The sequence below is a fragment of the Pyrgilauda ruficollis genome, unplaced genomic scaffold (assembly GCF_017590135.1).
Source record: "Pyrgilauda ruficollis isolate IOZ18807 unplaced genomic scaffold, ASM1759013v1 scaffold35, whole genome shotgun sequence".
In the NCBI taxonomy this organism is placed as follows: Eukaryota; Metazoa; Chordata; class Aves; order Passeriformes; family Passeridae; genus Pyrgilauda; species Pyrgilauda ruficollis.
Window position 1 is genome coordinate 5,663,807 of NW_024524934.1, and position 13,723 is coordinate 5,677,529.

The window sequence follows — 13,723 nt, forward strand, 5'->3', positions numbered from 1 at the left end:
GTCACAGTTGATAAAAAGGTCATAGCAAATCAGCTGGAGAAAAAAAAAACCCAACAAATTTTTCCACTTTTATCTTAGGGTACCCAAGGTTTTTGTGTGGTTGCCTGTTTATTAGTACTGTCTGTTTAGGAGTTGTGCTTAAACACCTTTATTTGCCTTTTACCATGGCCTAGTTTGAAGGAAGAGTCACAACAAAACAGCTTTACTCAGGAACATGGCACTGGGAAGCCTTATCAGTTACCTAACTCCCTTCTCTGTCACATTCCCTTCTCTTCCCAGGGAGGAAATATGGTGCTGCCTCTGTTGAAGCAGCAGTGGGACTATGGCTTTGGAGAGTAAGAGTCTTTGGTGTTCAGTGGTGATCAGGTAGGGTCCTCAGCATGCAGCAAGACCTAGGGAAGAAGGATTAAACCTAGGAAGTCACCACTGAGTTTTGGGTGGTGGAGTAGGGAATGTTCTCTGTTCTTCTACAAAACTTCTGCCACACAAAAAGATTTTTCAGGGTTATTTCAACCATAAAGACAGAGCAGGTTCTTGTCTTCTGGTAGTCAGAACATTCCTTGGGGAGCATTATTTATTATTTTTATCTAATAAGAGGGGGATTTTATCCTAAGCCAGGGACCTGTTTATAGGCATCTTCAGAGAGCAGTAGCTACTTCTGGACAGTATTTTCACAGCAGCTGGGCCCAGATCACCTCCAAGAGGGAAACTAAATCTGCTTGTACGTTCTTGGTACCTACTGTGCTTGCTAGCATATTGTGTAATTGACTGGACCTTACCTCCATTTGTCTGGAAGCTGTGTAATTTTAGAAGGAGCCCAGTTGAACAGCACATCAGGAGAGTGCACTAAGGGTGCACACTGAACTGAGCCCCTGAAGCATTCCAATGGCCAAATGTTTGATCTCTAGGAAAGATATGTGAGTCACAGGGGGATGAACACACAGTGCAGTAACACTGAAGGAACTCCTGCAGATCCAGCTAGGTTGAGGATTCAGGAAAGAGTAAGAACAAAAATTACTTGTCTCAAAAATAACTATGGCACAGGGAAGCCTTAGCAAGCACCTACTTCTCTAGCACATGGAAAAGGTTTCTGGTTTTCAAACACACATTTGAAATTACTTACTCCTTTATCTTCAATGGCTCTGCTAAATATTACTTTTAATTTCAATCAGGTATTTTTTTAAATGGAGAGATGCTTAGCAGCATAAAAAAAAAAAAAAAAAAAAAAAGGAAAAACAACCCAAAAGATCTATTTAATAATTGATAACAAATATTCTTCCTCGTTCATCCTACTCAAACCTTTGCCTTTCACCAAGATGATAATTTCAAGATCAAGGTAATATTAAGTGTTTTTACAGTGGCTTTTAGAGGGCAGAATTCCCCAGCTGCATGGCAACCAGCATTCCCGCCCTTTGCAAACGCCGCACTCCGGCCGGCTGTCGCTGAAAGCTCGCACTTGGGGGCCTGGCCTCGGCTGTTTCCTGCCACCTGGTGGCTGCCTGGCGTTACTACCGCTAATTTCCGTGGGCTCTGGGCAACCGATATCCTGAACAGCTGAGCGAGAATCACAGAACGCGGAAGGAAGGGCTGAGGTTGGCAGGGACCTCTGGAGTCCACCTGGCCCCTGCCCAAGCAGGGCCTCCTAGAGCCGGTTGTGCAGGGCCATGTCCATGGGACTTCTGGATTCTCCAAGGAGGGAGACTCCATCGCCTCTCTGAGCGACCTGTGTTAATGTTGGTCACTTGCACCTGGAAACAGTTTCCTGATAGACACAGGGCATCTCCTGTGTTTCAGTGTGTGCCCATTGTCTCTGGTCCTGTCACTGGGCATCCCTGAAGAGAATCTGGCTCCCTCCTCTTCGCACCCTGTTCTATTTTAGAAAGTTTGACATCCACTGAAGCTTTTCATAGGAAAAAAGCTCTTTACATTTAGACACTTAAATTAAAAACTCACCTTCCCTTTTACATGTGTTTTACTGTCTGATTGACGGCATCTGTATTAGTGAATATCTGACCCATGCAGGTTTATAGAAATGAGCTGGCTAATTACACCCTACACATTTTTTCCATATCAATATATGAACCAGATTCACTGTTTTCTGTTTTGGCAGTGGTATTGACTTTAGGGCATGACCACAATATTAGTGCAGTGTAACACAGAAATCAAGGGGTGTATCTTGTGTGACAGCATGCAGTAAAAAAAAAGATCAGTGGGTCCTGAGGGATGCTCAGCATTTAGCAGTTCATTCCTTGCCGGAATCAACCATCAAACACAGATCAGTCTTGCTTCTGAAAACTTGGTGGCTGCAACTGCTCATGGTTGAGATGACTCATCAAATGACTCTTTTGCAGTTTGGCTATTTCTATTCTTAAGATAAACTTGATTTTTCACAAAATGAGTTTTTAACCTTTAATTGTTCACAAATTCATGTAAAGTAGAAGCAGAACTTTGTTCATTTAGCACTCCTTCGTAATTTTAAATTTAATGACAGGTTGCAGGGAAAGAACAGTCCAACCTACTGGAAATGTATGACAAGTATTTTTTATGATGACCAAACTGAACTGACAAAAGGTGGTTATGGGTTTGTTGTTATGTGGTTGACTAAGAGTGCTGGGTATGATCTATTTTAGAAGTCCCTCTCCTACTTTTCTGGTGTTCAGTAATGCATTGACTTGGTATCCTTTTCTTCAGTGGAAGCAATTGCCTTGGATCTGTCCATGAAAGGCCTGCATGTCCTTTTCTTTTAAACTTCTGCCCTCTGACAAAGGTCTGAGGTGTGCTCAGACTGTCAGGCATGTGTTGTTACTTGACAGGACCTATTTCTGCTAAGTAACCAGTCAAAGTAATGTACTTAACGTGAATGCTAAGGTGAAGGTCTAGCCATGAAGGAATTTGCCTTCAAATGTTTTAAGGAGAATCAGATCAGCCTTCACGGACTTTGTATTTGATGGAGGAGTTAAATCCCTCAGAGGAACTGTAAGAATTTGCCTCTGTAGTGATTCAGGGCTGTCTTGCTGCTTTCTGTTTATCATCAGGATTTGATACCTGGTTTGTGCCTTACCTCCAAAGCAGTAAGTGGCATCCTGCTGCTGCATAATGCCTTGTCCCCTCTTTGATGCTGTATGAAAGAAAAAGTCGGTATCTCAGGCGAGAATGCTCCAGAAAGAGATTATTTTGTGGAACACATTACAATTACGATATAAGGATTAAACAGCCCTTCAACAATCCTTTTATCATGACAAGTATGCGATGCCCATTCTTCAGAGATGAGGCACATCCAAGTGATATATGGAGTGGACCACCTGTGATTGAAGCCATATAGAGAAACAACAGGAAAGGCTAAAAATAGAAGGCAAACCATACCAACTACATCATGATCATCTCCCTAGACATAATCCCTGGAAGATACAGGTGTACCTAGAAGTGAGAATCATGAAAACCTCAATTTGCTGGCTGTCACCAAAGTTATGTGCATGACACTTCAAGTTTATCTACCAGCATACAGAATATCCTCTACTCACTGTGAGGTGGATTATGGCAGCAAAAGTGGTGCTATTTTAGTGAAATGGGAGGAGGAGCTACTTTTTCTCACTCTACCTTTTGAAACATGGTTTAAGGAAGAGAAAGCCTATAGGACAAACAGTGGAATAGGTTAAGCTCTGAACAACTTTGTTTTTAAACAAGTACATTTTCCTTTTTATTTCATAAGAAGTTTACTTGTTGAAAAAATGATATATATTAAAGCAAACACAATTATACACATAGGTTAAACATCAGATAGCAAAACTGTAAGGAATGAGCACTACTGGTTGTATTGTATAGGGTTTACAATCAAACGTATACTTAAAAACCCTTAAGAGTTAATATACTTTCAAGGTAAGTCAGGCACAAAATTTAGCTTGTAACTAGCTCTGCAAGCATGTCACTGTGATTTAACTGACACAAAGTATTACAAGTGATCAAAAACATAAATTGACTTTTAAAATTTTTGAAGTTTTATTTGTACTATGTGCTGAAATAGTACAAATGTATACAATACTCCACCTTTGTTAAAAAAAAGCATAGGGACTGTAAAGTAGAGTCAAAGGGCTAAACCAGAAATCACCCCTTTATTTGGGCTCCTAATTAGTATGGCATAAATCTATGGCTTTGCTTTGTGAACGTATTTGAAACTGAGTAACTCCTACAAATGTGGGGAAAAAGCCTGAGGATGCTACTTTTAATGAACATGATGAGTTACAATACAAGTATTTTAAAGGAACTTTATAAGTAAGGGCAACTAGCTGGTATCAGATGTGTCTGTCTTCCTTGGTTTTCTGTATAAGACACAAAATAAAATGTGAAATTTTAAAAAGTGAGAGATTGTGTCACCCAGAAAGAAAAAAAAAAAAAAAAAGGGGGAAAAAAGAATTCCAAGGAGCAAAAAACCTTCAAGTAATTTCCTGCAAGGTTTTAGCATTGATGAGGCTCTAGCTTAGAAAGAATTACTAATTTGCAAGAAATGAGAGGGCAGCAGCAAGTCTGTGAACCATAGTAAAATCTTACTTCACAGAAAACTTCTAAATATGCATATTATAAACATTTTTGATTAGATGGCCAGATTTTTTTTTTCATTTTCAGTTAGCAAAATATATTGCTGTGGTGAAAGTTGTCCTTTTTTGCTTGTTTGAAACGGAACACGTTATGATTGCCACAGAACTGCAAGAAACTGCATACTTTCTACAGGTACATTTTTACTGCATCATACAGGAATTGCTTAAAAGGCAAAAATAAACACCTTGAAGTCTTAATGCTGTTTTGATTAGCAGAAATACAAAAAGGAATGCACTGAAGCAAGATGATAAAAAAAAGTGTATCATGCAGTACGTTTGCTTAATGTATACAAAATTTCAAACCAATGATGTGACTGGAAGGTGGGGGGTTTAACCTATTGCATTCTCATTCAGAATTAAAACTGTATGTGAAGGCAAACTGTGTGGAGACGTGACCAGGACCGGGCTGCCTAACAAAAGGGTGCCAGATGTGTAGTTGTTCCTAGCATGCAGAGCTAATGCTTGAAGGCCTATGACAGCAGCATGAACTCCTGCTACCTCTAGTTCTTTACATTACTGCTTTGTGTGTGCTGGCCGCAGCCTGGCCGTGGTCAGCAAGTGCTCTATGGCGTGAGGATGTCAACCCACAATCTCTGCGGGTTCAGTGACCAACTTAGATCCATCCCATGCTGTCTTGAACTGTTCAGGAACCGGAAATTCTTTCTGGTAGGAAACAAAAGCAATAAAGATGGTTAAACAAACAGGGGATATCTCATGAAAACTGGTGGAATACTATTAGTTCTACATGACTGCGAAAGCATTGATAGCTCAGACATGCCAGGATTAGAGAGAAGCCTTCTTCATTACCCTAGGAAGTTATTTTACAGTGCCACACAGGAAAAAAGCCTGATTGCTACCCAGTTTCAAATAGCCTTGGTATGGTACGACTTTGCAATAATCTCTCTCACACCATTATCTGCATCAACTAAGTAAATAAGCCTCGTCAGAAATTACTTCAGATTCCATTGATGTCTGGGTTGGAAGACAGTAGAGAGGATTTAGATGTGGAGATTAACCCAGGAGTCTAATTTTAAGGACAAAAGCAATACTGTAATATGGAAGAATAAAATAGCATTTAAAAACCTAGTAATTTTAAGTGTGGTACACTTCAAAATAGTCAGCATCCTTTCTGGGGTACACAAAATGAAGCAGAACATCAAATTCAGTGCCCTGCTATTCTACAAATTGCGTGAAATGATCGGGTATGTTGTTGAGTATTTCTCTGCACCCAGTAAACAAAAAATTATGTAAAGAGAAGGATTTTTTGTTTAGACCTCAAAGAGGTGTTTTGGTATCCAGTAATTTCTGATGTTATGGTGTTTTTGAGGCAAGACTGAACAAAAGAACTATTTTTAAAAAATAAATAAGTGAATATGAACCCACTAAAAATTGTTCCCTTTTTACTTGTCTAAAGCTGGGCATCCAGCAGTCACTTTTGGAAATGTGAAGCACAAAAGTTCTCATTTTATTTTATAAAGCCTAAACCCCTGTACTAAATTCCAGCCCAAAAGACTAACAAGAAATTTAAGTTCTGTCTATGGCCATGCACTGCAATTTCAACTCTGCTCTATTGATGACACCAGGGAACTATTACGAGCACACTTTGCCTGCTTGTGTGTGAAGTGACAGAGCATGACTTTACTAGAAAAGCCACTGTGCATTATATGAAAATTTTACTAGAAGGGGAAAGGAACTGGAAAAATGCACCAGTTTAAGTGGCTTTTAAGGACGTATGTTGAAAACAGTACAAAGTACTACAGCTGCTACCCATGTATCAATAGCTTTAGAGAAAACAAGTAAATTATACTGTATTATTTCACCCGTAGTAGCTTTACATTTATCTTAGTTTTAGCCTCATCATCTTCAGACTTAAGTGCTCTTCTGTGAAGGTAATTTCTTTGGGAGATTATATTTAGATATAAAAAAAAAGAAGATCAAATGGATAGGACATGAAGCCATTATCCATCAGAATGGAAAGAGAGGACATAATTTCTGATCTCTGAAATTACTTTGTGCCCCAGAAAATGAGGAATGCTTCCTTCTGAGATATAGGTACATAGAAATTAAATTGTTTTGGATCATTTTTTAGTGACATAGTTATGTGTGTTACATTAGTTTCTTTCCTAGGAGCTTAAGTGCTCTTAACTGACAAGACTAGTATGAAACAGAAAGGAAATTTTAAAAAATATCTCACTCACATAATCACCATCCTGGGGGATGAGAATGTTCATCTCAGACGACTTGGCACTCACAATCTCACAATCCAATGACTCCTCACTGAGGTAGATGTGGCAGCCTTCTGTTTTGTTAATAGAAATGGTTGGCACTTTCCCCATCACCTGCAAAATAAAATCTATTTCACATCAAATCTTAAAATGCAAACAGAGATACTGTTAATAAAATCCTCATTGCCTTCTAGGTCTAATTTTGGCCACTGGCATCTGATCTATGTGTCACCTGCCTGTGTGACATTTTCATTTGATTTGTTGGACACTGAAAATTCTTGGTGGTGGTAACAAAGACCTATACACAACAGCAAACCTGTAATGTACAGCAAGCTTTTAATATACAGTTTATGACAGTACTTCTCTGATTCTCTCTAATTTCAATGGTACTTTTGTGCTGATATTCAGGCAGTGTTCACCTTGTTCAGCAGTGAGTACTGGCTAAGAAATCAAACATGTCAACTTCAACACAGTAAGGGCAAAGGAAAGACAGCATAAAGCAGTACTCAACAAGGTATTTGTAATACACTCTGAAGACTTCAAAGCTTTTGCAGCATGCAACAGGAAAGGGTTTTTATCCTCTTCAGGCAAGCTATAGTACTGAATATGTACTAAGATCAATTTAATTAAATCTCTAAAACTATTTTGTATGTCTCTTTAAAAGCAAGCACAAGATTTACTTCAAGCAAGGAAGGGAAATCTTCTCTTGTTTACAATTTTATAGACTGAAAGATTTCTTCATGGCTAACAGTCTGACTCACTGGTTGTCAGTAAAAAATCCTGCTCCTGCCCTCTCTAGCAAGGATGGCAATATACTCTGGACATCAAAACACTAGAAATTATCCTAGGCCATAGAACAGTGACAGCACATGACAGAGATGTACTTGTTAATGACAGTGTCTCCCATCACTTAATTAAAGTATATCTTTCAACTTCAGTTCCTTAAATGTGGCAGTAAACCAAACAGTCTGTCCTCTTGCATCCCACCCTTATCCATTGAGCTACACAGCAGATCAATGCATCTTGAAGTTTCCCTTCTTAAATGGGTTCTTATGCAATGGAGAATAGAAGGAAGGGGTGTTTAAAAAATTTTGCAATCATCTGGCAAGAAAAAAGATACCACTGAGATAAAGGAGAGACAAGCAATATGGCACTGAAGTCACAATAGCAAAATCTATAGGATTAATTTATTGAAATCTGTTGCATTAACATACCATGTATTTAGACATTATGAACTCAGGTCTTCAAATTACTGAGAAAACTGAGGTGCTTAGCACTTGGCATACACCAGCCCTGTGGGAGCTGCCTGATTCAAGCAGCATACAGCATATAACCAGATCCTGCCTTCCTAAGTGGATCCCCACTCTGTTCCATGACATGCATAGAAGCCTTATGCAATATTCACAGAACATGCTTAATTTTGATTCTAAGAATTTTGATTCTTATGAAAGGTATTTCCACTTTATTTGAGTATTAGCAAGCTGGGGCTTTGCTATTTATTACATACTAATTTTTCAGCTTTCATGAATAGTTTAAGAGGTAATGATTAAAAATAATATAATTATTTTAAACCTGCTCAAATAAGTGCCTGGGATCCTTAACTAATTATCTCCTCTGCTGTAAAAAGACATGTAGTGATCACGAATAAAACTGATTGTTACAGTTCAAAATATAATGCAAGTCACTTGCATAAGGTTCAAAATATAAAAACCCCATCTTGCTCCTATTCCCTGTGGTGGCTGTGACCATTATTTCTGAAACATGGAGCAGGACTGCCTATATTTAATGTCATACAGCAGGCACAGCTTCTTAAGCAAAAGACCTCACTTTGAAGAGTGGCAGTTTGATATAATAATTAACATTTCTTTTTCACTTAAAATATTATGTCCTGGAGTCCCTTCTTGAGATTACACTCTGTGTGTCAGACACAACCCAGTATTAGAGCAGGTAGTTGGACCTCTTTGGAACAGGATGACTGAAGTACTGTAAATGTCAGGCAGACTGTATACTTTGAGCAGGACAAATGTCCCCAGTAGAGAGGGCAATGTGTAGCTTTAAAATATGTGTATCTTCTTTTCATGAGAATCACAAGGAAGATGATCTCTGATTAAGATTTTGAAGGCAAATAAGTACACTACTTAGTTATATAAAGTGTCACATCACTGGCCAGGGAGATTTTTTGAAATCCCAGCACCTACTTTTATGTTATAGCATTTAGTTGTCCTTTGACAGTCTATTTATCAATTAGCTAACTGCTAGAATTTCTTCTGTAAGCACCACTGAAGTTTCAAGTGCTGGGAGTTGCTTAGCATAAAAGCAAGCAGATCAGGGACAGAAGTAACAGCTCTGCCAGTGTACAGATCTCTCAGCTGCACCAGAACCAGAAGGCTATGGGAGGTTTGTTCAGTAATAGTAAATAGTTTTCACAAGCATTTTTAAAAAACATTAGCAGAATTTAGAGCATATAAAGATCCATTTGGACACTTCTTACATTTGTTGTGCCCTGTGAGTTTTTAAAATCTCTTGTAACTACGTGCTGGGCTTTTCTCCTCCCCACTTGTTCTAGGTCTGTCTTCATCTCTCAATTGGATATTTACCTGAATCTGAATATCCCTGGAGTTGATCACTTCCACGATTCCCACAACATTGTCAAACACAAGGCCAAACTTTTTACAGTTGTCTAAAATAAAAGCAATCATAAATAAGAAAGGCAAGACAAAAGCAAATACATGCACACCTGCTACATTAACTATGAAAGCTCCCAGTCCTGCACTGCACAGCTGAGTGACTTTACTCTTATAATCAATCATTAAAGTGAATGGAATGATTCAGATGCATTATTAATCACACAAGTCAGTTTTTTCAAGATTGTCACTTGAAGTCCAGCTGAGCTACCCACTCACCAATAGTAATTGAGTTGATTTTTCCTTTTATCTGAAGTGTAGATTTGTTACACTTAAAAATATAGGCCACTTGCTTGAGTTCAGTGTTGTTAATGACCAGGTCATTCTTATCCTCTTGATATTCCTATTTCAAAAGAAAGTTTATTTAATTGGTTTTCTTTAACTAACAGTCTTTAGCTAACAGTCAGACAGAATTTAGTACAATTTATCCTCCAATCATTGCATCTTCAGTTACAACAGAGCAATATCCTTCCTGTGGCTTAAAATCCTAATCTGCTTGGTGACCAGATATCTCACCTAACTGACCCTTAGATGACACTGTATCTTTTAGAGCTGCAGAGCTGAGGAAGTTGGCACAGACAATGATAAAATCCATTAATTTTGCAGCAAAGATGTTATGCTCACAATTTAAAAAGGCACTCACAAAACGGCTGTTTGGCTCCCATCTGATTCAGACTGAAGAAAAGAGCAAGTTTTCCTTCCCCAAGTGTTACATAATATTGTGGACACATACAGGCATTATCATATATAATAATGGAGTAATAGGCAAAGAAACTTCCTTTCATTAGGCTTAAAAGAACAATTACACTCCATGGATGTCCAGGAAAGCCTAGGGATCCACAAGGAAAGTTCCAAGTAGTAGAACCATAACAACATAATACAGGAAAACAGTGACTGCACCTTATGCAAACTGGACTCCACTGCAATATACACTGACCGTGTATATAACCTTCTGCATGACTAAACCTGCATATTCTTTCTGCTGTCTCTTAACCAACAGAGTCACATCAATTTTCATTCATAGATTCTTTGGTATATGCCTACATAAGTTAACACCCAAACTTTAAACAGATCTCCTTTTTCCATCTGTAGATGGGGCAAAAGGAAAACACTCCTCCTCTTTTAAGCACAGAAGACATGTTTGCATGGAATGGGCAATGAAATATAAATGTATAATTCCACTGGCTAGGGAAACTAGAGAGTGTGGTCTGTGATGACTGCTCTCTCTCGTTCACAGGAATGGCCTGCAAAAAGGCATTTTAATTGGTGTTCTCTAGTGGACTTGTTTCTGGGGCATTGTCTGATTTTTCAAGGAATTCATATGCTGGTTCCGACATTGTCCAGTGAGATGAATTAATAAGTGATTCTCAGAGACAAATTAATCAACTTAAGATCCTACAAGATAGTAAAAGTTGAACTGTAGCAATGCAGAGAAATGAAAGACTCAGCCCTTTTTAGTTGCAACGTTGTTTTGCTGCATGTTAATGACAGACAAGCTGTTTCAGTGCTCCTCCTGGTTTGCAATGTGCCAAGGTGCAATTCAGAGGGGTGACTGGAACTCACCACTCTCCACTTCTTTCCCTCTAGCTCCAAGACAGGGGCATGGCTCTGCTGTGGGGAATTCTTGGGAGAGGTAGGACTTGGAGTATGGCTTTTTGTTGGAGAACGAACAGGTGGGCCTTGGGCACGTAGGCTGGGGTTCTTGTGAGTCTTCTGGTCATCAGAGACATGTCGAAGCCCTAAAAAACCAAAAAGAAAGAGTGCTTGTGAAAGAGAGTCTACTTTCCAATCCTTAAAGTGCTCATGTTGAAGCATGAGAAGTTTGTTTGTAATTGTGTTATGTTATTCTCTGAAATTAATTTTTTTAAAAAATTCCTCAAGGTTTACCTGAAGTGTAACTGCTGACATACTTTTAGCAGATCATATAAAAACTCTTCTACTGTGCATGGGCTCTTAGTATCTTCAACAGAAAATCCCACAATGTCTTCGAGGTCCCTCTCTGTCTGTAGCAAGCTCTGAGAGCTTGTTGTATCATGTTTTTCCATCAGTTTATTTTTCTAATTTATTACAATATTTGATCTATCCCTGCAGCATTAAATGCAAATCTATCAATCATATGTATTTAAATTCACAGATACATACTTAAATTACAACTGTCAAATATTAATACAAAAAGCTTTATTTCACCTGACACGTAAGACGTTTTGACACAGGTTTGTACACTCAATGTGAGTCAGAAAGAGGGATACAACTTTATTGCAATTGCAACTTAAGAGGCTGACCAGTTACTGGGGGCTGAAGATATCCAGCTTGGCTGCCTTAAAATTAAAAGGATACTTCTAAATAGTGTGAATGTCAGGTATACTGAACTTATTTGGGTACTGTGGCTTCTAAAGGAGGTTTTGGTATACAGCCTTCTCCATCAGACCATTGCAAGCCTCAGAAGGATCTGAGCTGCTAGATTGCATCTTAAAAATGCTGTGAAAGCTGTGAAATGCTGTGAAAAATGTAACAGCTCTTGATGTAGTTTGAGTCCTGGATCACAATTCGATTTCTTTTCTCCTGACCTTTGGTAATTGCCTCTCCCTGGTTGAGCTGTGCAAAGAGGGCTGAGCGAGATGCAGTTCCTTCGTCCTTTGCGGTTTCGGTTTCCGTATCGAAGATGGGGGGCGGTCCCGGGGGCGGCGGCGGCGGAGGCGGCGGGGAAAGGCAGGAGCCGCTGGTTAGAACAGATCGCATGGACATGGAGGATGCAACAGGACCCTGTTTGAGACAGAGGGAATTTTACATATAGTGTTTCAAGGAACATTGTATCACAACAGCTCTTATTTATTAGCATCCTTCAATGCTGCGAGTTCGGGTGACTCTAGAAAGCCACAGGCTCAGGAGAATTTCTGGCTTCATAATCGAATATAATCCTAGGAATCCTTCCCTGCACCCGAGCAAGCACAGCTAGAAAGACTGACAGACCACACTTTACCCTTACTCCACCTAAAATATTTGTCTTAAACACTTCTAAGGGCTGATGTTAAAAATCTCTAACAGTAACTATTCCATAATTTATTCCAGTGTTTACTTACGTAAAAAGGAAAATGTCTCCTTTTTTTTTTTTTTTTTCCAGATAAAGAAGATGTTCTGGTACAACACAAATAACTGAGAGGTTCATGAACTGTCAGTTACACATAGGGAACATGATAAATTGTATGCAAGATGTAAAATGCTATCCTTTGAACTGTTCAAGTTATCTGTAAAGATTCAAATACCACAGAATGTAAAATGATGGTGATTCAAATATCTTGATTCTGAAATTCAGTTTTTGAGTTTTCTGTTCAATTTCTTAAATTCTTTTTTCTTTCTTTTTTTTCAGTTGCAAGAGATCACAGCACAAGTTAGGAGTGAAGGGGGCCTTGTCAAAGTAAGTAACACAATCTTTGTTTCAGTTTGCATAATCAAAAGTATATATTTTGATCTGTATTACAATTCCTACATAGAATATTATCAAAAAGATGGAAAATACTAATAATTATCTGACTAAAATTTTATAAGAATGCCCTAACATCCTAATAATAGACGTTAGAGACAATCCGAGAATCACTTTTACTATCCTGCCACTGAGTGTCACTCTGATCCTACCTCTCTGCAGCACAGAAGAAACTTTTAAAAGCACTATTGAGAAAATTAAGATTGGTTCTGATTAGTTCAGGTAGCTACAGAGATACTGTGCATTGCAGCAGCAAATACTAACAGGTGGGCAGATACAATGGCAAAATTACAGGGACTTACGGAGTCACAGCTCCTCTAACTGGCTACCTTTGTTAACAGATACAGGTTGTTACTGCATCCCTGGTAATCCATCCTGGAAACAGATACTGCTTAGCTGGCCTCTAAGGATATTTTTAACCATTTATGGTACTACTCGTTCTGCTTCCCTCTAAACTGAAAAAGCAAAACATTGATCTGGTTCATGCATCTCACAGCAGTGGAAACTACAGCTATTTTTTAAAAAGTAAAATTTGTTCTGGCCTGTAATCCCAAACTGATAACAGGAAAAGGGCTGAGGTTCACATGCTCCTTTTTAACTTACTCTTCAGATATACTTTGAAAAAAAAATAAAAGCCCAAGATCTCCTAAGGGAATAAGCTCTCTTCTTGTTATTAAATCTTTGATCAAATGTAAACAAATTAGAAGATTCTCCTTTTGGAACCAATTATAACTTATTATC

The 13,723-nt window shown here is 38.6% G+C and overlaps 1 protein-coding gene across 5 annotated transcripts in view; it reads right to left on the bottom strand.

The window, feature by feature from the left end:
• Window positions 1–3,972: 3,972 nt before the first annotated feature.
• Window positions 3,973–13,723, bottom strand: part of CAP2 (cyclase associated actin cytoskeleton regulatory protein 2) — a 67,359-nt gene continuing 57,608 nt past the window's right edge. For all 5 annotated transcript variants that reach the window (XM_041475364.1, XM_041475369.1, XM_041475365.1 and 2 more), the window contains 6 exons: window positions 12,069–12,264; window positions 11,065–11,240; window positions 9,721–9,844; window positions 9,415–9,497; window positions 6,791–6,931; window positions 3,973–5,255 (listed from right to left, as the gene is read on the bottom strand). In XM_041475364.1, coding sequence (XP_041331298.1) covers window positions 5,172–5,255; window positions 6,791–6,931; window positions 9,415–9,497; window positions 9,721–9,844; window positions 11,065–11,240; window positions 12,069–12,264 — 804 coding nt within the window. In that variant the 3' untranslated portion in view covers window positions 3,973–5,171. The remainder of the gene's footprint in view (window positions 5,256–6,790; window positions 6,932–9,414; window positions 9,498–9,720; window positions 9,845–11,064; window positions 11,241–12,068; window positions 12,265–13,723) is intronic.